Source organism: Scyliorhinus torazame, chromosome 5 (genome assembly GCF_047496885.1).
Source record: "Scyliorhinus torazame isolate Kashiwa2021f chromosome 5, sScyTor2.1, whole genome shotgun sequence".
NCBI classification, from domain to species: domain Eukaryota; kingdom Metazoa; phylum Chordata; class Chondrichthyes; order Carcharhiniformes; family Scyliorhinidae; genus Scyliorhinus; species Scyliorhinus torazame.
In genome coordinates this window covers 10,167,469-10,192,311 of record NC_092711.1, presented here as the reverse complement: position 1 = coordinate 10,192,311, position 24,843 = coordinate 10,167,469, and the positions used below count along the sequence as shown (strand labels likewise).

General features: G+C 56.9%; 1 protein-coding gene across 1 annotated transcript in view; it reads left to right on the top strand.

Annotated features, from left to right (window-relative positions):
- The window catches only part of LOC140418170 (protein mono-ADP-ribosyltransferase PARP14-like), a 314,190-nt gene extending 289,675 nt beyond the window's left edge, over positions 1–24,515 (top strand). The window contains exon 9 of the mRNA XM_072501594.1: positions 23,736–24,515. Coding sequence (XP_072357695.1) covers positions 23,736–24,316 — 581 coding nt within the window. The 3' untranslated portion in view covers positions 24,317–24,515. The remainder of the gene's footprint in view (positions 1–23,735) is intronic.
- The last annotated feature ends 328 nt before the right edge of the window (positions 24,516–24,843 follow it).

Genomic DNA, 24,843 nt, shown 5'->3' with positions numbered 1-24,843 from the left:
GTTACAGACAGGGAGGGCTGTGGGGGCTGGAGGAGATTATAGAGATTGGGAGGGGTGTAGGGGGCTGGAGGAGGATACAGAGATAGGGAGGTTTGTCAGGGGCTGGAGGAGGTTACAGGGATAGGGAGGTTTGTAGGGGGCTGGAGGAGGTTACAGAGATAGGGAGGGTTGTAGGGGATGGAGTAGGTTACAGAGATAGGGAGGCTTGTAGGGGGCTGGAGGAGGTTACAGAGATAGGGAGGGCTGGAGGAGGTTACAGAGATAGGGAGGGGTGTAGGGGTTGGGAGGAGGTTACCGAGATAGGGAGGTTTGTCAGGGGCTGGAGGAGGTTACAGAGATAGGGAGGTTTGTAGGGGGCTGGAGGAGGTTAGTGAGATAGGGAGAGTTGTAGGGGGCTGGAGGTGGTTACAGAGATAGGGAAGGTTGTAGGGGCTGGAGGAGGTTATAGAGATAGGGAGGGTTGTGGGTGCTGGAGGTGGTTACAGAAATAGGGAGTGGTGTAGGGGCTGGAGGAGGTTACAGAGATAGGGAGAGCTGTGGGGGCTGGAGGAGGTTACAGAGATAGGGAGGGTTGTGGGGTCTGGAGGAGGTGACAGAGATAGGGAGGGTTGTGGGTGCTGGAGGTGGTTACAGTGATAGGGAGGGTTGTAGGCACTGGAGGAGGTTACAGAGATAGGGAGGGTTGTAGGGGCTGGTGGAGGTTATAGAGATAGGGAGGCTTGTAAGGGGATGGAGGAGGTTACAGAGATAGGGAGGGGTGTAGGGGCTGGAGGTGGTTACAGAGATAGGGAGGGGTGTAGGGGCTGGAGGTGGTTACAGAGATAGGGAGGGTTGTAGGGGCTGGAGGAGGTTACAGAGATAGGGAGGGTTTTCAGGGCTGGAGGTGGTTACAGAGATAGGGACGGGTGTAGGGGCTGGGGGAGCTTACAGAGATAGGGAGGGTTGTAGGCGATGGAGGTGGTTACAGAGATAGGGAGGGGTGTAGGGGCTGAAGGTGGTCACAGAGATAGGGAGGGGTGTAGGGGCTGGAGGAGGTTACAGAGATAGGGAGGGTTGTAGGGGATGGAGGTGGTTACATAGATAGGGAGGGGTGTAGCGGCTGGAGGAGGTTGCAGAGATAGGGAGGGGTGTAGGGGCTGGAGGAGGTTACAGAGATAGGGAGGGTTGTAGCGGGCTGGAGGAGGTTGCAGAGATAGGGAGGGGTGTAGGGGGCTGGAGGAGGTTACAGAGATAGGGAAGGGTGTAGGTGGCTGGGGGAGTTTACAGAGATAGGGAGGGTTGTAGGGGGCTGGAGGAGGTTACAGAGATAGGGAGGGGTGTAGGGGGCTGGAGGAGGTTACAGAGATAGGGAGGGGTGTAGGGGCTGGAGGAGGTTACAGAGATAGGGAGGGTTGTAGGGGGCTGGAGGAGGTTACAGAGATAGGGAGGGTTGTAGGGGCTGGAGGAGGTTACAGAGATAGGGAGGGTTGTAGGGGCCTGGAGGAGGTTACAGAGATAGGGAGGGGTGTAGGGGGCTGGAGGAGGTTATTGAGATAGGGAGGGGTGTAGGGGGCTGGAGGAGGTTACAGAGATAGGGAGGGGCGTAGGGGCTGGAGGAGGTTACAGAGATAGGGAGGGTTGTAGGGGCTGGAGGAGGTTACAGAGATAGGGAGTGTTGGAGGGGCCTGGAGGAGGTTACAGAGATAGGGAGGGGTGTAGGGGGCTGGAGGAGGTTACAGAGATAGGGAGGGGTGTAGGGGGCTGGAGGAGTTTACAGAGATAGGGAGGGGCGTAGGGGCTGGAGGAGGTTACAGAGATAGGGAGGGGTGTGGGGGCTAGAGGAGGTTACAGAGATAGGGAGGGGTGTGGGGGCTAGAGGAGGTTACAGAGATAGGGAGGGGTGTAGGGGGCTGGAGGAGGTTACAGAGATAGGGAGGGTTGTAGGGGGCTGGAGGAGGTTACAGAGATAGGGAGGGGTGTAGGGGGCTGGAGGAGGTTACAGAGATAGGGAGGGTTGTAGGGGACGGGAGGAGGTTACAGAGATAGGGAGGGGTGTAGGGGCTGGAGGAGGTTACAGAGATAAGGAGGGGTGTAGGGGTCTGGGGGAGGTTACAGAGGTAGTGAGGGTTGTAGGGGCTGGAGGAGGTTACAGAGATAGGGAGGGGTGTAGGGGGATGGAGGAGGTTACAGAGATTGGGAGGGGTGTAGGGGGCTGGAGGAGGTTACAGAGATAGGGAGGGGTGTAGGGGGCTGGAGGAGGTTACAGAGATTGGGAGGGGTGTAGGGGTTGGAGGAGGTTACAGAGATAGGGAGTGGTGTAGGGGCTGGAGGTGGTTACAGAGATAGGGAGGGTTGTAGGGGCTGGAGGAGGTTACAGAGATAGGGAGGGTTTTCAGGGCTGGAGGTGGTTACAGAGATAGGGTGGGGTGTAGGGGCTGGGGGAGGTTACAGAGATAGGGAGGGTTGTAGGGGATGGAGGTGGTTACAGAGATAGGGAGGGTTGTAGGGGGCTGGAGGAGGTTACAGAGATAGGGAGGGGTGTAGGGGCTGGAGGAGGTTACAGAGATAGGGAGGGGTGTAGGGGGCTGGGGGAGGTTACAGAGATAGGGAGGGGTGTAGGGGGCTGGAGGAGGTTACAGAGATAGGGAGGGGTGTAGGGGGCTGGAGGAGGTTACAGACAAAGGGAGGGGTGTAGGGGGCTGGAGGAGGTTACAGAGATAGGTAGGGGCGCAGGGGCTGGAGGAGGTTACAGAGATAGGGAGGGTTGTAGGGGGCTGGAGGAGGTTACAGAGATAGGGAGGGGTGTAGGGGGCTGGAGGAGGTTAAAGTGATAGAGAGGGTTGTAGGGGGCGGGAGGAGGTTACAGAGAAAGGGAGGGGTGTAGGGGCTGGAGGAGGTTACAGAGATAAGGAGGGGTGTAGGGGGCTGGGGAGGTTACAGAGATAGTGAGGGTTGTAGGGGCTGGAGGGGGTTACAGAGATAGGGAAGGGTGTAGGGGGCTGGAGGAGGTTACAGAGATTGGGAGGGGTGTAGGGGGCTGGAGGAGGTTACAGAGATAGGGAGGGGTGTAGGGGCTGGAGGAGGTTACAGAGAAGGGAGTGTTGTAGGGGGCGGGAGGAGGTTACAGAAATAGGGAGTGGTGTAGGGGCTGGAGGAGGTTACAGAGATAGGGAGGGCTGTGGGGGCTGGAGGAGGTTACAGAGATAGGGAGGGGTGTAGGGGGCTGGAGGAGGTTACAGAGATTGGGAGTGGTGTAGGGGTTGGAGGAGGTTACAGAGATAGGGAGGGTTGTGGGGGCTGGAGGAGGTTACAGAGATAGGGAGGGGTGTAGGGGCTGGAGGAGGTTACAGACAGGGAGGGCTGTGGGGGCTGGAGGAGATTATAGAGATTGGGAGGGGTGTAGGGGGCTGGAGGAGGATACAGAGATAGGGAGGTTTGTCAGGGGCTGGAGGAGGTTACAGGGATAGGGAGGTTTGTAGGGGGCTGGAGGAGGTTACAGAGATAGGGAGGGTTGTAGGGGATGGAGTAGGTTACAGAGATAGGGAGGCTTGTAGGGGGCTGGAGGAGGTTACAGAGATAGGGAGGGCTGGAGGAGGTTACAGAGATAGGGAGGGGTGTAGGGGTTGGGAGGAGGTTACCGAGATAGGGAGGTTTGTCAGGGGCTGGAGGAGGTTACAGAGATAGGGAGGTTTGTAGGGGGCTGGAGGAGGTTAGTGAGATAGGGAGAGTTGTAGGGGGCTGGAGGTGGTTACAGATATAGGGAAGGTTGTAGGGGCTGGAGGAGGTTATAGAGATAGGGAGGGTTGTGGGTGCTGGAGGTGGTTACAGAAATAGGGAGTGGTGTAGGGGCTGGAGGAGGTTACAGAGATAGGGAGGGCTGTGGGGGCTGGAGGAGGTTACAGAGATAGGGAGGGTTGTGGGGTCTGGAGGAGGTGACAGAGATAGGGAGGGTTGTGGGTGCTGGAGGTGGTTACAGTGATAGGGAGGGTTGTAGGCACTGGAGGAGGTTACAGAGATAGGGAGGGTTGTAGGGGCTGGTGGAGGTTATAGAGATAGGGAGGCTTGTAAGGGGATGGAGGAGGTTACAGAGATAGGGAGGGGTGTAGGGGCTGGAGGTGGTTACAGAGATAGGGAGGGGTGTAGGGGCTGGAGGTGGTTACAGAGATAGGGAGGGTTGTAGGGGCTGGAGGAGGTTACAGAGATAGGGAGGGTTTTCAGGGCTGGAGGTGGTTACAGAGATAGGGACGGGTGTAGGGGCTGGGGGAGCTTACAGAGATAGGGAGGGTTGTAGGGGATGGAGGTGGTTACAGAGATAGGGAGGGGTGTAGGGGCTGAAGGTGGTCACAGAGATAGGGAGGGGTGTAGGGGCTGGAGGAGGTTACAGAGATAGGGAGGGTTGTAGGGGATGGAGGTGGTTACATAGATAGGGAGGGGTGTAGCGGCTGGAGGAGGTTGCAGAGATAGGGAGGGGTGTAGGGGCTGGAGGAGGTTACAGAGATAGGGAGGGTTGTAGCGGGCTGGAGGAGGTTGCAGAGATAGGGAGGGGTGTAGGGGGCTGGAGGAGGTTACAGAGATAGGGAAGGGTGTAGGTGGCTGGGGGAGTTTACAGAGATAGGGAGGGTTGTAGGGGGCTGGAGGAGGTTACAGAGATAGGGAGGGGTGTAGGGGGCTGGAGGAGGTTACAGAGATAGGGAGGGGTGTAGGGGCTGGAGGAGGTTACAGAGATAGGGAGGGTTGTAGGGGGCTGGAGGAGGTTACAGAGATAGGGAGGGTTGTAGGGGCTGGAGGAGGTTACAGAGATAGGGAGGGTTGTAGGGGCCTGGAGGAGGTTACAGAGATAGGGAGGGGTGTAGGGGGCTGGAGGAGGTTATTGAGATAGGGAGGGGTGTAGGGGGCTGGAGGAGGTTACAGAGATAGGGAGGGGCGTAGGGGCTGGAGGAGGTTACAGAGATAGGGAGGGTTGTAGGGGCTGGAGGAGGTTACAGCGATAGGGAGGGTTGGAGGGGCCTGGAGGAGGTTACAGAGATAGGGAGGGGTGTAGGGGGCTGGAGGAGGTTACAGAGATAGGGAGGGGTGTAGGGGGCTGGAGGAGTTTACAGAGATAGGGAGGGGCGTAGGGGCTGGAGGAGGTTACAGAGATAGGGAGGGGTGTGGGGGCTAGAGGAGGTTACAGAGATAGGGAGGGGTGTGGGGGCTAGAGGAGGTTACAGAGATAGGGAGGGGTGTAGGGGGCTGGAGGAGGTTACAGAGATAGGGAGGGTTGTAGGGGGCTGGAGGAGGTTACAGAGATAGGGAGGGTTGTAGGGGGCTGGAGGACGTTACAGAGATAGGGAGGGTTGTAGGGGACGGGAGGAGGTTACAGAGATAGGGAGGGGTGTAGGGGCTGGAGGAGGTTACAGAGATAAGGAGGGGTGTAGGGGTCTGGGGGAGGTTACAGAGGTAGTGAGGGTTGTAGGGGCTGGAGGAGGTTACAGAGATAGGGAGGGGTGTAGGGGGATGGAGGAGGTTACAGAGATTGGGAGGGGTGTAGGGGGCTGGAGGAGGTTACAGAGATAGGGAGGGGTGTAGGGGGCTGGAGGAGGTTACAGAGATTGGGAGGGGTGTAGGGGTTGGAGGAGGTTACAGAGATAGGGAGGGGTGAAGGGGCTGGAGGTGGTTACAGAGATAGGGAGGGTTTTCAGGGCTGGAGGTGGTTACAGAGATAGGGTGGGGTGTAGGGGCTGGGGGAGGTTACAGAGATAGGGAGGGTTGTAGGGGATGGAGGTGGTTACAGAGATAGGGAGGGTTGTAGGGGGCTGGAGGAGGTTACAGAGATAGGGAGGGGTGTAGGGGCTGGAGGAGGTTACAGAGATAGTGAGGGGTGTAGGGGGCTGGGGGAGGTTACAGAGATAGGGAGGGGTGTAGTGGCTGGAGGAGGTTACAGAGATAGGGAGGGGTGTAGGGGGCTGGAGGAGGTTACAGACAAAGGGAGGGGTGGAGGGGGCTGGAGGAGGTTACAGAGATAGGGAGGGGCGTAGGGGCTGGAGGAGGTTACAGAGATAGGGAGGGTTGTAGGGGGCTGGAGGAGGTTACAGAGATAGGGAGGGGTGTAGGGGGCTGGAGGAGGTTAAAGTGATAGAGAGGGTTGTAGGGGGCGGGAGGAGGTTACAGAGAAAGGGAGGGGTGTAGGGGCTGGAGGAGGTTACAGAGATAAGGAGGGGTGTAGGGGGCTGGGGAGGTTACAGAGATAGTGAGGGTTGTAGGGGCTGGAGGGGGTTACAGAGATAGGGAGGGGTGTAGGGGGCTGGAGGAGGTTACAGAGATTGGGAGGGGTGTAGGGGGCTGGAGGAGGTTACAGTGATAGGGAGGGGTGTAGGGGGCGGGAGGAGGTTACAGAGATTGGGAGGGGTGTAGGGGTTGGAGGAGGTTACAGAGATAGGGAGGGTTGTGGGGGCTGGAGGAGGTTACAGAGATAGGGAGGGGTGTAGGGGCTGGAGGAGGTTACAGACAGGGAGGGCTGTGGGGGCTGGAGGAGATTATAGAGATTGGGAGGGGTGTAGGGGGCTGGAGGAGGATACAGAGATAGGGAGGTTTGTCAGGGGCTGGAGGAGGTTACAGGGATAGGGAGGTTTGTAGGGGGCTGGAGGAGGTTACAGAGATAGGGAGGGTTGTAGGGGATGGAGTAGGTTACAGAGATAGGGAGGCTTGTAGGGGGCTGGAGGAGGTTACAGAGATAGGGAGGGCTGGAGGAGGTTACAGAGATAGGGAGGGGTGTAGGGGTTGGGAGGAGGTTACCGAGATAGGGAGGTTTGTCAGGGGCTGGAGGAGGTTACAGAGATAGGGAGGTTTGTAGGGGGCTGGAGGAGGTTAGTGAGATAGGGAGAGTTGTAGGGGCTGGAGGAGGTTACATAGATAGGGAGAGTTGTAGGGAATGGAGTAGGTTACAGAGATAGGGAGGGTTGTAGGGGGCTGGAGGAGGTTACAGAGATAGGGAGGGCTGGAGGAGGTTACAGAGATAGGGAGAGTTGTAGGGGGCTGGAGGTGGTTACAGAGATAGGGAAGGTTGTCGGGGCTGGAGGAGGTTATAGAGATAGGGAGGGTTGTGGGTGCTGGAGGTGGTTACAGAAATAGGGAGTGGTGTAGGGGCTGGAGGATGTTACAGAGATAGGGAGGGCTGTGGGGGCTGGAGGAGATTACAGAGATAGGGAGGGTTGTGGGGTCTGGAGGAGGTGACAGAGATAGGGAGGGTTGTGGGTGCTGGAGGTGGTTACAGTGATAGGGAGGGGTGTAGGGGCTGGAGGAGGTTACAGAGACAGGGAGGGGTGTAGGGGGCTGGAGGAGGTTACAGAGATAGGGAGGGGTGTCGGGGCTGGAAGAGGTTATAGAGATATGGAGGGTTGTGGGGGCTGGAGGAGGTTACAGAGATAGGGAGGGTTGTAGGGGTTGGAAGAGGTTACAGAGATAGGGAGGGTTGTAGGGGATGGAGGAGGTTACAGAGATTGGGATGGTTGTCAGGGTTTGGAGGTTACAGAGATAGGGAGGGGTGTAGGGGCTGGAGGAGGTTCCAGAGATAGAGAGGGTTGTGGGGACTGGAGGAGGTTACAGAAATAGGGAGGGTTGGAGGGGTCTGGAGGAGGTTACAGAGATAGGGAGGGGTGTAGGGGATGGAGGTGGTTACAGAGATAGGGAGGGGTGTAGGGGCTGAAGGTGGTCACAGAGATAGGGAGGGGTGTAGGGGCTGGAGGAGGTTACAGAGATAGGGAGGGTTGTAGGGGATGGAGGTGGTTACATAGATAGGGAGGGGTGTAGCGGCTGGAGGAGGTTGCAGAGATAGGGAGGGGTGTAGGGGCTGGAGGAGGTTACAGAGATAGGGAGGGTTGTAGCGGGCTGGAGGAGGTTGCAGAGATAGGGAGGGGTGTAGGGGGCTGGAGGAGGTTACAGAGATAGGGAAGGGTGTAGGTGGCTGGGGGAGTTTACAGAGATAGGGAGGGTTGTAGGGGGCTGGAGGAGGTTACAGAGATAGGGAGGGGTGTAGGGGGCTGGAGGAGGTTACAGAGATCGGGAGGGGTGTAGGGGCTGGAGGAGGTTACAGAGATAGGGAGGGTTGTAGGGGGCTGGAAGAGGTTACAGAGATAGGGAGGGTTGTAGGGGCTGGAGGAGGTTACAGAGATAGGGAGGGTTGTAGGGGCCTGGAGGAGGTTACAGAGATAGGGAGGGGTGTAGGGGGCTGGAGGAGGTTATTGAGATAGGGAGGGGTGTAGGGGGCTGGAGGAGGTTACAGAGATAGGGAGGGGCGTAGGGGCTGGAGGAGGTTACAGAGATAGGGAGGGTTGTAGGGGCTGGAGGAGGTTACAGCGATAGGGAGGGTTGGAGGGGCCTGGAGGAGGTTACAGAGATAGGGAGGGGTGTAGGGGGCTGGAGGAGGTTACAGAGATAGGGAGGGGTGTAGGGGGCTGGAGGAGTTTACAGAGATAGGGAGGGGCGTAGGGGCTGGAGGAGGTTACAGAGATAGGGAGGGGTGTGGGGGCTAGAGGAAGTTACAGAGATAGGGAGGGGTGTGGGGGCTAGAGGAGGTTACAGAGATAGGGAGGGGTGTAGGGGGCTGGAGGAGGTTACAGAGATAGGGAGGGGTGTAGGGGGCTGGAGGAGGTTACAGAGATTGGGAGGGGTGTAGGGGTTGGAGGAGGTTACAGAGATAGGGAGGGGTGAAGGGGCTGGAGGTGGTTACAGAGATAGGGAGGGTTTTCAGGGCTGGAGGTGGTTACAGAGATAGGGTGGGGTGTAGGGGCTGGGGGAGGTTACAGAGATAGGGAGGGTTGTAGGGGATGGAGGTGGTTACAGAGATAGGGAGGGTTGTAGGGGGCTGGAGGAGGTTACAGAGATAGGGAGGGGTGTAGGGGCTGGAGGAGGTTACAGAGATAGTGAGGGGTGTAGGGGGCTGGGGGAGGTTACAGAGATAGGGAGGGGTGTAGTGGCTGGAGGAGGTTACAGAGATAGGGAGGGGTGTAGGGGGCTGGAGGAGGTTACAGACAAAGGGAGGGGTGGAGGGGGCTGGAGGAGGTTACAGAGATAGGGAGGGGCGTAGGGGCTGGAGGAGGTTACAGAGATAGGGAGGGTTGTAGGGGGCTGGAGGAGGTTACAGAGATAGGGAGGGGTGTAGGGGGCTGGAGGAGGTTAAAGTGATAGAGAGGGTTGTAGGGGGCGGGAGGAGGTTACAGAGAAAGGGAGGGGTGTAGGGGCTGGAGGAGGTTACAGAGATAAGGAGGGGTGTAGGGGGCTGGGGAGGTTACAGAGATAGTGAGGGTTGTAGGGGCTGGAGGGGGTTACAGAGATAGGGAGGGGTGTAGGGGGCTGGAGGAGGTTACAGAGATTGGGAGGGGTGTAGGGGGCTGGAGGAGGTTACAGTGATAGGGAGGGGTGTAGGGGGCTGGAGGAGGTTACAGAGATTGGGAGGGGTGTAGGGGTTGGAGGAGGTTACAGAGATAGGGAGGGTTGTGGGGGCTGGAGGAGGTTACAGAGATAGGGAGGGGTGTAGGGGCTGGAGGAGGTTACAGACAGGGAGGGCTGTGGGGGCTGGAGGAGATTATAGAGATTGGGAGGGGTGTAGGGGGCTGGAGGAGGATACAGAGATAGGGAGGTTTGTCAGGGGCTGGAGGAGGTTACAGGGATAGGGAGGTTTGTAGGGGGCTGGAGGAGGTTACAGAGATAGGGAGGGTTGTAGGGGATGGAGTAGGTTACAGAGATAGGGAGGCTTGTAGGGGGCTGGAGGAGGTTACAGAGATAGGGAGGGCTGGAGGAGGTTACAGAGATAGGGAGGGGTGTAGGGGTTGGGAGGAGGTTACCGAGATAGGGAGGTTTGTCAGGGGCTGGAGGAGGTTACAGAGATAGGGAGGTTTGTAGGGGGCTGGAGGAGGTTAGTGAGATAGGGAGAGTTGTAGGGGCTGGAGGAGGTTACATAGATAGGGAGAGTTGTAGGGGATGGAGTAGGTTACAGAGATAGGGAGGGTTGTAGGGGGCTGGAGGAGGTTACAGAGATAGGGAGGGCTGGAGGAGGTTACAGAGATAGGGAGGGGTGTAGGGGTTGGGAGGAGGTTACCGAGATAGGGAGGTTTGTCAGGGGCTGGAGGAGGTTACAGAGATAGGGAGGTTTGTAGGGGGCTGGAGGAGGTTAGTGAGATAGGGAGAGTTGTAGGGGCTTGAGGTGGTTACAGAGATAGGGAAGGTTGTCGGGGCTGGAGGAGGTTATAGAGATAGGGAGGGTTGTGGGTGCTGGAGGTGGTTACAGAAATAGGGAGTGGTGTAGGGGCTGGAGGATGTTACAGAGATAGGGAGGGCTGTGGGGGCTGGAGGAGGTTACAGAGATAGGGAGGGTTGTGGGGTCTGGAGGAGGTGACAGAGATAGGGAGGGTTGTGGGTGCTGGAGGTGGTTACAGTGATAGGGAGGGGTGTAGGGGCTGGAGGAGGTTACAGAGACAGGGAGGGGTGTAGGGGGCTGGAGGAGGTTACAGAGATAGGGAGGGGTGTCGGGGCTGGAAGAGGTTATAGAGATATGGAGGGTTGTGGGGGCTGGAGGAGGTTACAGAGATAGGGAGAGTTGTAGGGGTTGGAGGAGGTTACAGAGATAGGGAGGGTTGTAGGGGATGGAGGAGGTTACAGAGATAGGGATGGTTGTCAGGGTTTGGAGGTTACAGAGATAGGGAGGGGTGTAGGGGCTGGAGGAGGTTCCAGAGATAGAGAGGGTTGTGGGGACTGGAGGAGGTTACAGAAATAGGGAGGGTTGGAGGGGTCTGGAGGAGGTTACAGAGATAGGGAGGGGTGTAGGGGCTGGAGGAGGTTATAGAGTTAGGGAGGGTTGTGGGGGCTGGATGAGGTTACAGAGATAGGGAGGCTTGTAAGGGGATGGAGGAGGTTACAGAGATAGGGAGGGTTGTAGGGGCTGGAGGAGGTTACAGAGATAGGGAGGGTTGTAGGGGCTGGTGGAGGTTATAGAGATAGGGAGGCTTGTAAGGGGATGGAGGAGGTTACAGAGATAAGGAGGGGTGTAGGGGCTGGCGGAGGTTATAGAGATAGGGAGGGTTGTGGGGGCTGGTGGAGTTTATCGAGATAGGTAGGGTTGTAGGGGCTGGAGTAGGTTACAGAGATAGGGAGGTTTGTAGGGGGCTGGAGGAGGTTAGTGAGATAGGGAGAGTTGTAGGGGCTGGAGGAGGTTACATAGATAGGGATTGTTGTAGGGGATGGAGTAGGTTACAGAGATAGGGAGGGTTGTAGGGGGCTGGAGGAGGTTACAGAGATAGGGAGGGCTGGAGGAGGTTACAGAGATAGGGAGAGTTGTAGTGGGCTGGAGGTGGTTACAGAGATGGGGAAGGTTGTAGGGGCTGGAGGAAGATACAGAGATAGGGAGGGTTGTGGGTGCTGGAGGTGGTTACAGAAATAGGGAGGGTTGGAGGGGGCTGGAGGAGGTTACAGAGATAGGGAGGGTTGTGGGGGCTGGAGGAGGTTATAGAGATTGGGAGGGTTGTGGGGGCTGGAGGAGGTTACAGAGATAGGGAGGGGTGTAGGGGTTGGAGTAGGTTACAGAGATGGGGAGGTTTGTCAGGGGCTGGAGGAGGTTACAGAGATAGGGAGGGTTGTAGGCGCTGGAGGAGGTTACAGTGATAGGGAGGGTTGTAGGGGCTGGAGGAGGTTATAGAGATAAGGAGGGTTGTCGGGGCTGGAGGAGGTAATAGAGATAGGGAGGTTTGTAGGGGCTGGGGGAGCTTACAGAGATAGGGAGGGTTGTAGGGGATGGAGGTGGTTACAGAGATAGGGAGGGGTGTAGGGGCTGAAGGTGGTTACAGAGATAGGGAGGGGTGTAAGGGCTGGAGGAGGTTACAGAGATAGGGAGGGTTGTAGGGGATGGAGGTGGTTACATAGATAGGGAGGGGTGTAGCGGCTGGAGGAGGTTGCAGAGATAGGGAGGGGTGTAGGGGCTGGAGGACGTTACAGAGATAGGGAGGGTTGTAGGGGGCTGGAGGAGGTTGCAGAGAAAGGGAGGGGTGTAGGGGGCTGGAGGAGGTTACAGAGATAGGGAAGGGTGTAGGTGGCTGGGGGAGTTTACAGAGATAGGGAGGGTTGTAGGGGGCTGGAGGAGGTTACAGAGATAGGGAGGGGTGTAGGGGGCTGGAGGAGGTTACAGAGATAGGGAGGGGTGTAGGGACTGGAGGAGGTTACAGAGATAGGGAGGGTTGTAGGGGGCTGGAGGAGGTTACAGAGATAGGGAGGGTTGTAGGGGCTGGAGGAGGTTACAGAGATAGGGAGGGTTGTAGGGGCCTGGAGGAGGTTACAGAGATAGGGAGGGGTGTAGGGGGCTGGAGGAGGTTATTGAGATAGGGAGGGGTGTAGGGGGCTGGAGGAGGTTACAGAGATAGGGAGGGGCGTAGGGGCTGGAGGAGGTTACAGAGATAGGGAGGGTTGTAGGGGCTGGAGGAGGTTACAGCGATAGGGAGGGTTGGAGGGGCCTGGAGGAGGTTACAGAGATAGGGAGGGGTGTAGGGGGCTGGAGGAGGTTACAGAGATAGGGAGGGGTGTAGGGGGCTGGAGGAGTTTACAGAGATAGGGAGGGGCGTAGGGGCTGGAGGAGGTTACAGAGATAGGGAGGGGTGTGGGGGCTAGAGGAGGTTACAGAGATTGGGAGGGGTGTGGGGGCTAGAGGAGGTTACAGAGATAGGGAGGGGTGTCGGGGGCTGGAGGAGGTTACAGAGATAGGGAGGGTTGTAGGGGGCTGGAGGAGGTTACAGAGATAGGGAGGGTTGTAGGGGGCTGGAGGAGGTTACAGAGATAGGGAGGGTTGTAGGGGACGGGAGGAGGTTACAGAGATAGGGAGGGGTGTAGGGGCTGGAGGAGGTTACAGAGATAAGGAGGGGTGTAGGGGTCTGGGGGAGGTTACAGAGGTAGTGAGGGTTGTAGGGGCTGGAGGAGGTTACAGAGATAGGGAGGGGTGTAGGGGGATGGAGGAGGTTACAGAGATTGGGAGGGGTGTAGGGGGCTGGAGGAGGTTACAGAGATAGGGAGGGGTGTAGGGGGCTGGAGGAGGTTACAGAGATTGGGAGGGGTGTAGGGGTTGGAGGAGGTTACAGAGATAGGGAGGGGTGTAGGGGCTGGAGGTGGTGACAGAGATAGGGAGGGTTGTAGGGGCTGGAGGAGGTTACAGAGATAGGGAGGGTGTTCAGGGCTGGAGGTGGTTACAGAGATAGGGTGGGGTGTAGGGGCTGGGGGAGGTTACAGAGATAGGGAGGGTTGTAGGGGATGGAGGTGGTTACAGAGATAGGGAGGATTGTAGGGGGCTGGAGGAGGTTACAGAGATAGGGAGGGGTGTAGGGGCTGGAGGAGGTTACAGAGAGAGTGAGGGGTGTAGGGGGCTGGGGGAGGTTACAGAGATAGGGAGGGGTGTAGGGGGCTGGAGGAGGTTACAGAGATAGGGAGGGGTGTAGGGGGCTGCAGGAGGTTACAGACAAAGGGAGGGGTGTAGGGGGCTGGAGGAGGTTACAGAGATAGGGAGGGGCGTAGGGGCTGGAGGAGGTTACAGAGATAGGGAGGGTTATAGGGGGCTGGAGGAGGTTACAGAGATAGGGAGGGGTGTAGGGGGCTGGAGGAGGTTAAAGTGATAGAGAGGGTTGTAGGGGGCGGGAGGAGGTTACAGAGAAAGGGAGGGGTGTAGGGGCTGGAGGAGGTTACAGAGATAAGGAGGGGTGTAGGGGGCTGGGGAGGTTACAGAGATAGTGAGGGTTGTAGGGGCTGGAGGGGGTTACAGAGATAGGGAGGGGTGTAGGGGGCTGGAGGAGGTTACAGAGATTGGGAGGGGTGTAGGGGTTGGAGGAGGTTACAGAGATAGGGAGGGTTGTGGGGGCTGGAGGAGGTTACAGAGATAGGGAGGGGTGTAGGGGCTGGAGGAAGTTACAGACAGGGAGGGCTGTGGGGGCTGGAGGAGATTATAGAGATTGGGAGGGGTGTAGGGGGCTGGAGGAGGATACAGAGATAGGGAGGTTTGTCAGGGGCTGGAGGAGGTTACAGGGATAGGGAGGTTTGTAGGGGGCTGGAGGAGGTTACAGAGATAGGGAGGGTTGTAGGGGATGGAGTAGGTTACAGAGATAGGGAGGCTTGTAGGGGGCTGGAGGAGGTTACAGAGATAGGGAGGGCTGGAGGAGGTTACAGAGATAGGGAGGGGTGTAGGGGTTGGGAGGAGGTTACCGAGACAGGAAGGTTTGTCAGGGGCTGGAGGAGGTTACAGAGATAGGGAGGTTTGTAGGGGGCTGGAGGAGGTTAGTGAGATAGGGAGAGTTGTAGGGGCTGGAGGAGGTTACATAGATAGGGAGAGTTGTAGGGGATGGAGTAGGTTACAGAGATAGGGAGGGTTGTAGGGGGCTGGAGGAGGTTACAGAGATAGGGAGGGCTGGAGGAGGTTACAGAGATAGGGAGAGTTGTAGGGGGCTGGAGGTGGTTACAGAGATAGGGAAGGTTGTCGGGGCTGGAGGAGGTTATAGAGATAGGGAGGGTTGTGGGTGCTGGAGGTGGTTACAGAAATAGGGAGTGGTGTAGGGGCTGGAGGATGTTACAGAGATAGGGAGGGCTGTGGGGGCTGGAGGAGGTTACAGAGATAGGGAGGGTTGTGGGGTCTGGAGGAGGTGACAGAGATAGGGAGGGTTGTGGGTGCTGGAGGTGGTTACAGTGATAGGGAGGGGTGTAGGGGCTGGAGGAGGTTACAGAGACAGGGAGGGGTGTAGGGGGCTGGAGGAGGTTACAGAGATAGGGAGGGGTGTCGGGGCTGGAAGAGGTTATAGAGATATGGAGCGTTGTGGGGGCTGGAGGAGGTTACAGAGATAGGGAGGGTTGTAGGGGTTGGAGGAGGTTACAGAGATAGGGAGGGTTGTAGGGGATGGAGGAGGTTACAGAGATAGGGGTGGTTGTCAGGGTTTGGAGGTTACAGAGATAGGGAGGGGTGTAGGGGCTGGAGGAGGTTCCAGAGATAGAGAGGGTTGTGGGGACTGGAGGAGGTTACAGAAATAGGGAGGGTTGGAGGGGTCTGGAGGAGGTTACAGAGATAGGGAGGGTTGGAGGGGGCTGGAGGAGGTTACAGAGATAGGGAGGGGTGTAGGGGCTGGAGGAGGTTATAGAGTTAGGGAGGGTTGTGGGGGCTGGATGAGGTTACAGAGATAGGGAGGCTTGTAAGGGGATGGAGGAGGTTACAGAGATAGGGAGGGTTGTAGGGGCTGGAGGAGGTTACAGAGATAGGGAGGGTTGTAGGGGCTGGTGGAGGTTATAGAGATAGGGAGGCTTGTAAGGGGATGGAGGAGGTTACAGAGATAGGGAGGGTTGTAGGCGCTGGAGGAGGTTACAGAGATAGGGAGGGTTGTAGGGGCTGGAGGATGTTAAAGAGATAAGGAGGGTTGTCGGGGCTGGAGGAGGTAATAGAGATAGGGAGGTTTGTAGGGGGCTCGAGGAGGTTACAGAGATAGGGAGGGTTGTAGGGGATGGAGTAGGTTACAGAGATAGGGAGGGTTGTAGGGGGCTGGAGGAGGTTACAGAGATAGGGAGGGCTGGAGGAGGTTACAGAGATAGGGAGGGGTGTAGGGGTTGGGAGGAGGTTACCGAGATAGGGAGGTTTGTCAGGGGCTGGAGGAGGTTACAGAGATAGGGAGGTTTGTAGGGGGCTGGAGGAGGTTAGTGAGATAGGGAGAGTTGTAGGGGCTGGAGGAGGTTACATAGATAGGGAGAGTTGTAGGGGATGGAGTAGGTTACAGAGATAGGGAGGGTTGTAGGGGGCTGGAGGAGGTTACAGAGATAGGGAGGGCTGGAGGAGGTTACAGAGATAGGGAGAGTTGTAGGGGGCTGGAGGTGGTTACAGAGATAGGGAAGGTTGTAGGGGCTGGAGGAGGTTATAGAGATAGGGAGGGTTGTGGGTGCTGGAGGTGGTTACAGAAATAGGGAGTGGTGTAGGGGCTGGAGGAGGTTACATAGATAGGGAGAGTTGTAGGGGATGGAGTAGGTTACAGAGATAGGGAGGGTTGTAGGGGGCTGGAGGAGGTTACAGAGATAGGGAGGGCTGGAGGAGGTTACAGAGATAGGGAGGTTTGTAGGGGGCTCGAGGAGGTTACAGAGATAGGGAGGGTTGTAGGGGATGGAGTAGGTTACAGAGATAGGGAGGGTTGTAGGGGGCTGGAGGAGGTTACAGAGATAGGGAGGGCTGGAGGAGGTTACAGAGATAGGGAGGGGTGTAGGGGTTGGGAGGAGGTTACTGAGATAGGGAGGTTTGTCAGGGGCTGGAGGAGGTTACAGAGATAGGGAGGTTTGTAGGGGGCTGGAGGAGGTTAGTGAGAAAGGGAGAGTTGTAGGGGCTGGAGGAGGTTACATAGATAGGGAGAGTTGTAGGGGATGGAGTAGGTTACAGAGATAGGGAGGGTTGTAGGGGGCTGGAGGAGGTTACAGAGATAGGGAGGGCTGGAGGAGGTTACAGAGATAGGGAGAGTTGTAGGGGCCTGGAGGTGGTTACAGAGATAGGGAAGGTTGTACGGGCTGGAGGAGGTTATAGAGATAGGGAGGGTTGTGGGTGCTGGAGGTGGTTACAGAAATAGGGAGTGGTGTAGGGGCTGGAGGAGGTTACAGAGATAGGGAGGGTTGTGGGGGCTGGTGGAGGTTACAGAGATAGGGAGGGCTGGAGGAGGTTACAGAGATAGGGAGAGTTGTAGTGGGCTGGAGGTGGTTACAGAGATAGGGAAGGTTGTAGGGGCTGGAGGAAGATACAGAGATAGGGAGGGTTGTGGGTGCTGGAGGTGGTTACAGAAATAGGGAAGGTTGGAGGGGGCTGGAGGAGGTTACAGAGATAGGGAGGGTTGTGGGGGCTGGAGGAGGCTATAGAGATTGGGAGGGTTCTGGGGGCTGGAGGAGGTTACAGAGATAGGGAGGGGTGTAGGGGTTGGAGTAGGTTACAGAGATGGGGAGGTTTGTCAGGGGCTGGAGGAGGTTACAGAGATAGGGAGGGCTGGAGGAGGTTACAGAGATAGGGAAGGGTGTAGGGGGCTGGAGGAGGTTACAGAGATAGGGAGGGTTGTGGGTGCTGGAGGTGGTTACAGAGATGGGGAGGGGTGTCGGGGCTGGAAGAGGTTATAGAGATAGGGAGGGTTGTGGGGGCTGGAGGAGTTTACAGAGATAGGGAGGGTTGTAGGGGATGGAGGAGGTTACAGAGATAGGGAGGGTTGTAGGGGATGGAGGAGGTTACAGAGATAGGGAGGGTTGTAGGGGATGGAGGAGGTTACAGAGATAGGTAGGGTTGTAGTGACTGGTGGACGTTACAGAGATAGGGAGGGTTGTAGGGGCTGGAGGAGGTTACAGAGATAGGGAGGGGTTGTAGGGGACTGGGGGAGGTTACAGAGAAAGGGAGAGGTGTAGGGGCTGGAGGAGGTTACAGATATAGGGAGGGGTGTAGTGGGCTGGAGGAGGTTACAGAGATAGGGAGGGTTGTAGGGGATGGAGGAGGTTACAGAGATAGGGAGGGTTGTAGGGGCTGGAGGAGGTTACAGAGATAGGGAGGGTTGTAGGGACTGGAGGAGGTTACAGAGATGGGGAGAGTTGTAGGGGCTAGAGGAGGTTACAGAGATGGGGAGAGTTGTAGGGGCTAGAGGAGGTTACAGAGATAGGGAGGGTTGTGGGGGCTGGAGGAGGTTATAGAGATAGGGAGGGGTGTAGGGGCTGGAGGAGGTTACAGATATAGGGAGGGGTGTAGTGGGCTGGAGGAGGTTACAGAGATAGGGAGGGTTGTAGGGGATGGAGGAGGTTACAGAGATAGGGAGGGTTGTAGGGGCTGGAGGAGGTTACAGAGATAGGGAGGGTTGTAGGGACTGGAGGAGGTTACAGAGATGGGGAGAGTTGTAGGGGCTAGAGGAGGTTACAGAGATGGGGAGAGTTGTAGGGGCTAGAGGAGGTTACAGAGATAGGGAGGGTTGTGGGGGCTGGAGGAGGTTATAGAGATAGGGAGGGGTGTAGGGGCTGGAGGAGGTTATAGAGGTAGGGACTGTTGGAGGGGGCTGGAGGAGGTTATAGAGGTAGGGAGGGTTGTAGGGGATGGAGGAGGTTACAGAGATAGGGAGGGTTGTAGGGGCTGGAGGAGGTTACACAGATAGGGAGGGTTGTAGGGACTGGAGGAGGTTATAGAGATAGGGAGGCTTGTAAGGGGATGGAGGAGGTTACAGAGATAGGGAGGGTTGTAGGCGCTGGAGGAGGTTACAGAGATAGGGAGGGTTGTAGGGGCTGGAGGAGGTTACAGAGATAGGGAGGGGTGTAGGGGATGGAGGAGGTAATAGAGATAGGGAGGTTTGTAGGGGGCTGGCGGAGGTTACAGAGATAGGGAGGGTTGTAGGGGATGGAGTAGGTTACAGAGATAGGGAGGGTTGTAGGGGGCTGGAGGAGGTTACAGAGATAGGGAGGGCTGGAGGAGGTTACAGAGATAGGGAGGGGTGTCGGGGTTGGGAGGAGGTTACCGAGATAGGGAGGTTTGTCAGGGGCTGGAGGAGGTTACAGAGATAGGGAGGTTTGTAGGGGGCTGGAGGAGGTTAGTGAGATAGGGAGAGTTGTAGGGGCTGGAGGAGGTTACATAGATAGGGAGAGTTGTAGGGGATGGAGTAGGTTACAGAGATAGGGAGGGCTGGAGGAGGTTAGTGAGATAGGGAGAGTTGTAGGGGCTGGAGGAGTTACAGAGATAGGGAGGGTTGTAGGGGGCTGGAGGAGGTTACAGAGATAGGGAGGGCTGGAGGAGGTTACAGAGATAGGGAGAGTTGTAGGGGGCTGGAGGTGGTTACAGAGATATGGAAGGTTGTAGGGGCTGGAGGAGGTTATAGAGATAGGGAGGGTTGTGGGTGCTGGAGGTGGTTACAGAAATAGGGAGTGGTGTAGGGGCTGGAGGAGGTTACAGAGATAGGGAGGGCTGTGGGGGCTGGAGGAGGTTACAGAGATAGGGAGGGTTGTGGGGTCTGGAGGAGGAGACAGAGATAGGGAGGGTTGTGGGTGCTGGAGGTGGTTACAGTGATAGGGAGGGGTGTAGGGGCTGGAGGAGGTTACAGAGACAGGGAGGGGTGTAGGGGGCTGGAGGAGGTTACAGAGATAGGGAGGGGTGTCGGGGCTGGAAGAGGTTATAGAGATATGGAGGGTTGTGGGGGCTGGAGGAGGTTACAGAGATAGGGAGGGTTGTAGGGGTTGGAGGAGGTTACAGAGATAGGGAGGGTTGTAGGGGATGGAGGAGGTTACAGAGATGGGGATGGTTGTCAGGGTTTGGAGGTTACAGAGATAGGGAGGGGTGTAGGGGCTGGAGGAGGTTCCAGAGATAGAGAGGGTTGTGGGGACTGGAGGAGGTTACAGAAATAGGGAGGGTTGGAGGGGTCTGGAGGAGGTTACAGAGATAGGGAGGGTTGGAGGGGGCTGGAGGAGGTTACAGAGATAGGGAGGGGTGTAGGGGCTGGAGGAGGTTATAGAGTTAGGGAGGGTTGTGGGGGCTGGATGAGGTTACAGAGATAGGGAGGCTTGTAAGGGGATGGAGGAGGTTACAGAGATAGGGAGGGTTGTAGGGGCTGGAGGAGGTTACAGAGATAGGGAGGGTTGTAGGGGCTGGTGGAGGTTATAGAGATAGGGAGGCTTGTAAGGGGATGGAGGAGGTTACAGAGATAGGGAGGGTTGTAGGCGCTGGAGGAGGTTACAGAGATAGGGAGGGTTGTAGGGGCCGGGGGAGGTTACAGAGATAGGGAGGGTTGTAGGGGCCGGGGGAGGTTACAGAGATAGGGAGGGGTGTAGGGGCTGGCGGAGGTTATAGAGATAGGGAGGGTTGTGGGGGCTGGTGGAGTTTATCGAGATAGGTAGGGTTGTAGCGGCTGGAGTAGGTTACAGAGATAGGGAGGTTTGTAGGGGGCTGGAGGAGGTTAGTGAGATAGGGAGAGTTGTAGGGGCTGGAGGAGGTTACATAGATAGGGATTGTTGTAGGGGATGGAGTAGGTTACAGAGATAGGGAGTGTTGTAGGGGGCTGGAGGAGGTTACAGAGATCGGGAGGGCTGGAGGAGGTTACAGAGATAGGGAGAGTTGTAGTGGGCTGGAGGTGGTTACAGAGATGGGGAAGGTTGTAGGGGCTGGAGGAAGATACAGAGATAGGGAGGGTGGTGGGTGCTGGAGGTGGTTACAGAAATAGGGAGGGTTGGAGGGGGCTGGAGGAGGTTACAGAGATAGGGAGGGTTGTGGGGGCTGGAGGAGGTTATAGAGATTGGGAGGGTTGTGGGGGCTGGAGGAGGTTACAGAGATAGGGAGGGGTGTAGGGGTTGGAGTAGGTTACAGAGATGGGGAGGTTTGTCAGGGGCTGGAGGAGGTTACAGAGATAGGGAGGGTTGTAGGCGCTGGAGGAGGTTACAGAGATAAGGAGGGTTGTCGGGGCTGGAGGAGGTAATAGAGATAGGGAGGTTTGTAGGGGGCTGGAGGAGGTTACAGAGATAGGGAGGGTTGTAGGGGATGGAGTAGGTTACAGAGATAGGGAGGGTTGTAGGGGGCTGGAGGAGGTTACAGAGATAGGGAGGGCTGGAGGAGGTTACAGAGATAGGGAGGGGTGTAGGGGTTGGGAGGAGGTTACCGAGATAGGGAGGTTTGTCAGGGGCTGGAGGAGGTTACAGGGATAGGGCGGTTTGTAGGGGGCTGGAGGAGGTTAGTGAGATAGGGAGAGTTGTAGGGGCTGGAGGAGGTTACATAGATAGGGAGAGTTGTAGGGGATGGAGTAGGTTACAGAGATAGGGAGGGTTGTAGGGGGCTGGAGGAGGTTACAGAGATAGGGAGGGCTGGAGGAGGTTACAGAGATAGGGAGAGTTGTAGGGGGCTGGAGGTGGTTACAGAGGTAGGGAAGGTTGTAGGGGCTGGAGGAGGTTATAGAGATAGGGAGGGTTGTGGGTGCTGGAGGTGGTTACAGAAATAGGGAGTGGTGTAGGGGCTGGAGGAGGTTACAGAGATAGGGAGGGCTGTGGGGGCTGGAGGAGGTTACAGAGATAGGGAGGGTTGTGGGGTCTGGAGGAGGTGACAGAGATAGGGAGGCTTGTGGGTGCTGGAGGTGGTTACAGTGATAGGGAGGGGTGTAGGAGCTGGAGGAGGTTACAGAGACAGGGAGGGGTGTAGGGGGCTGGAGGAGGTTACAGAGATAGGGAGGGGTGTCGGGGCTGGAAGAGGTTATAGAGATATGGAGGGTTGTGGGGGCTGGAGGAGGTTACAGAGATAGGGAGGGTTGTAGGGGTTGGAGGAGGTTACACAGATAGGGAGGGTTGTAGGGGATGGAGGAGGTTACAGAGATAGGAATGGTTGTCAGGGTTTGGAGGTTACAGAGATAGGGAGGGGTGTAGGGGCTGGAGGAGGTTCCAGAGATAGAGAGGGTTGTGGGGACTGGAGGAGGTTACAGAAATAGGGAGGGTTGGAGGGGTCTGGAGGAGGTTACAGAGATAGGGAGGGTTGGAGGGGGCTGGAGGAGGTTACAGAGATAGGGAGGGGTGTAGGGGCTGGAGGAGGTTATAGAGTTAGGGAGGGTTGTGGGGGCTGGATGAGGTTACAGAGATAGGGAGGCTTGTAAGGGGATGGAGGAGGTTACAGAGATAGGGAGGGTTGTAGGGGCTGGAGGAGGTTACAGAGATAGGGAGGGTTGTAGGGGCTGGTGGAGGTTATAGAGATAGGGAGGCTTGTAAGGGGATGGAGGAGGTTACAGAGATAGGGAGGGTTGTAGGCGCTGGAGGAGGTTACAGAGATAGGGAGGGTTGTAGGGGCTGGAGGAGGTTATAGAGATAAGGAGGGTTGTCGGGGCTGGAGGAGGTAATAGAGACAGGCGGGGTTGTAGGGGCTGGAGGAGGTTACAGAGATAAGGAGGGTTGTCGGGGCTGGAGGAGGTAATAGAGACAGGCGGGGTGTAGGGGCTGGAGGAGGTTACAGAGATAGGGAGGGGTGTAGGGGCTGGAGGTGGTTACAGAGATGGGGAAGGTTGTAGGGGCTGGAGGAAGATACAGAGATAGGGAGGGTTGTGGGTGCTGGAGGTGGTTACAGAAATAGGGAGGGCTGGAGGAGGTTACAGAGATAGGGAGGGTTGTGGGGGCTGGAGGAGGTTATAGAGATTGGGAGGGTTGTGGGGGCTGGAGGAGGTTACAGAGATAGGGAGGGGTGTAGGGGTTGGAGTAGGTTACAGAGATGGGGAGGTTTGTCAGGGGCTGGAGGAGGTTACAGAGATAGGGAGGGCTGGAGGAGGTTACAGAGATAGGGAAGGGTGTAGGGGGCTGGAGGAGGTTACAGAGATAGGGAGGGTTGTGGGTGCTGGAGGTGGTTACAGAGATAGGGAGGGGTGTCGGGGCTGGAAGAGGTTATAGAGATAGGGAGGGTTGTGGGGGCTGGAGGAGGTTACAGAGATAGGGAGGGTTGTAGGGGATGGAGGAGGTTACAGAGATAGGGAGGGTTGTAGGGGATGGAGGAGGTTACAGAGATAGGGAGGGTTGTAGGGGATGGAGGAGGTTACAGAGATAGGTAGGGTTGTAGTGACTGGTGGACGTTACAGAGATAGGGAGGGTTGTAGGGGCTGGAGGAGGTTACAGAGATAGGGAGGGGTTGTAGGGGACTGGGGGAGGTTACTGATATAGGTAGGGGTGTAGGGGATGGAGGAGGTTACAGAGATAGGGAGGGTTTTAGGGGCTAGAGGAGGTTACAGAGATAGGGAGGGTTGTAGGGGGCTGGAGGAGGTTACAGAGATGGGGAGAGTTGTAGGGGCTAGAGGAGGTTACAGAGATAGGGAGGGTTGTGGGGTCTGGAGGAGGTTATAGAGATAGGGAGGGGTGTAGGGGCTGGAGGAGGTTATAGAGGTAGGGACTGTTGGACGGGGCTGGAGGAGGTTATAGAGGTAGGGACTGTTGGAGGGGGCTGGCGGAGATCACAGAGATAGGGAGGGTTCGAGGGGGCTGGAGGGGGTTACAGAGATAGGGAGGGGTGTAGGGGGCTGGTGCAGGTTACAGAGATAGGGAGGGTTCGAGGGGGCTGGTGGACGTTACAGAGATAGGGAGGGTTGGAGGGGGTTGGCGGAGGTAACAGAAATAGGGAGGGTTGGAGGGGGCTGGTGGTGCCTGGTGTTGATCGGCTGAAGATGATGTCCTTTCAGGAGCTCCATTGCTGCAGTGTCAGTGGGCGCATCCCGGATAAGGGGAAAAATATCGGTGCTCACCCGTGAGTAAAGGACCTGGATCTTCTCTGCGTCCGAGGGTTGATCCGTCGCGGATCGGTGGTAGCTTTCAAAGCAAGCAAGCCAGTGTTCGAAGGCCGACGTGCCGTTGGCTGCTTGGGGGTGCAGCTGTAGGCGATCAGGCTTCATACGAAGTTCTATCGCTGTAATATCTCTGCTTAATAAATTGATGCACTATCGATTACGACGGGACGAGAGTAGAGAGTAATCGAGGCTTCAGCTGCTACCAGAATGGGAGCAGCTCGGTGAGCACACACATTTATACTCCGCCTACTGGGCGGAGCCAGCAGGCAGGGATTTACCCCCGTACCTGTAGTACCTTACCGTATTGCATCTACTAACCATCATTACAGCTAATGTACAATGAGTGGTGACTACCACAATGGCCGACGCAAACACAATGGGTCGCGGGGCCTCTTTCTGTGGCTGTAAAACTTCTAAACTGTGACTTATTGAATGGCGGAGGTCTTTGCTCAGATGTTTGCACATGTTTGGATGACCCAGTGACAATTCGTTCTCCCGCAGGAGCGGCCAAGGACGAGAAGCAATTTTGTGGACCCTACGAGAGTGGTGAGGAGGTCCTGCCCGTGGTCATCAACGTGTTCGGGAGGGACCGAGCGAGCGTGCTGGACGCCCTGAGCCGCCTGAAGAGGATTCGAGATGAGAACTTCCAGGAGTTGTCCGCCTTGTACCCGTGTCCGAGGCGGCTGCCGGCCGACATTCTCGGCAGGCTCCTCCAGCTGGGGGCACAGCACGGCGTGCGCGTGACGGTGGAGAGGGAGAGGGTGAGGGCGCGGGGTGAGAGGGCGCGGGCCGAAGCTGCCCTCGCCTCCGCTGGCCACCTGCTCGAGGAGGCGGTAAAGAGGGAGTGGAAAGAGTTGTATAGCAGGGTCCGCTGGGGCTACGCGTACGCTGGGAAAGAGGTAGGTTTTGAGCCGGGTGCCAACTTTGAGATTGAGCAGTGCCATCAAAACAGGTCACATGAGACTCTGGTAAGGTCAGCGGGCATCCTGTTCTGCATTAATTTGGATCGCAAGGAGGCCACGGCGAGCGAGTTCGAGGAGGTTGTCAAGATCGGGAGATCCGAGAGCAGCAGCTCCGTATAAAGTAACGCACCCAACAGCAGACAGCCTCAGTTCTCCTCTTCAATCCCTCCTGGTTTCACACCTCTCCTCGCCCTCCCTTCCCACCCCTCCCCTTGTCCAACTTCATTTGAAGCCGACTTGTGACAACAGGCGATTTTCATTTCATTTCAACTCTGTGAATCCTGCTGTCTCTATTAATAAAGACGTCTCCGTTCTAACAGCTCTATGTGTGTGTGTGTTTGTTTCTGTGAGTGTGTGTGTGTGAGGGGGTGTCTGTGGGTGAGTGGGTCGGCGTGTCTATGTGCGAGAGAGAGACTGCGTTTAGGTGTGTGGATGTCTGTGTGGGACTATGTCAATGTGCCTGTAGATGTCTGTGTGTGCACTGTTTGTGTGTGAGTGCGACTGTGTGTGCATGCGGTGTCGGTGTGAGTGCGACTGTGTGTGAGTGCGACTGTGTGTGTGAGTGCGACTGTGTACATTGCCTGTGTGAGCACGACTGTGCACACTGTCTGTGTGAGTGAGATTGTGTGTGCAGTGTCTGTGAGTAT